We start from the raw sequence: 295 nt of genomic DNA on the forward strand, positions 1-295 counted from the left end.
CATTTCAAAACGTGCAGTACATTAAACCAACTTTATAAGCATCAATAACTCATTTAGACAAAGAGAACGTTCCCTTCCCTTGCCTCAGAACACACTATAATTCTTACACCGATTTCAGCCAACCGCAAGGGCGAGTTTGACATGGACACAAACCACGAGGAAATCTATAAGGCTATGGAAGAACAGGTAAGTTAACATGAAGAACGGTGAGTGATGTATTGAGGTACTGTGTTTTTATTGTAAGGACTTGAGAGTATGTGTTACAGCTGATATATATATACACATCGATGATGTC

At 38.6% G+C, this 295-nt stretch overlaps 1 protein-coding gene across 1 annotated transcript in view; it reads left to right on the forward strand.

Annotated features, from left to right (window-relative positions):
* Nucleotides 1-295, forward strand: part of LOC119589367 (aldo-keto reductase family 1 member A1-like) — a 9,419-nt gene that overhangs the window by 4,333 nt on the left and 4,791 nt on the right. Inside the window, exon 4 of the mRNA XM_037937985.1 lies at nt 119-186. Within this exon, the coding sequence (XP_037793913.1) occupies nt 119-186 (68 nt within the window). The remainder of the gene's footprint in view (nt 1-118; nt 187-295) is intronic.

This window comes from Penaeus monodon, chromosome 25, assembly GCF_015228065.2.
Source record: "Penaeus monodon isolate SGIC_2016 chromosome 25, NSTDA_Pmon_1, whole genome shotgun sequence".
NCBI classification, from domain to species: domain Eukaryota; kingdom Metazoa; phylum Arthropoda; class Malacostraca; order Decapoda; family Penaeidae; genus Penaeus; species Penaeus monodon.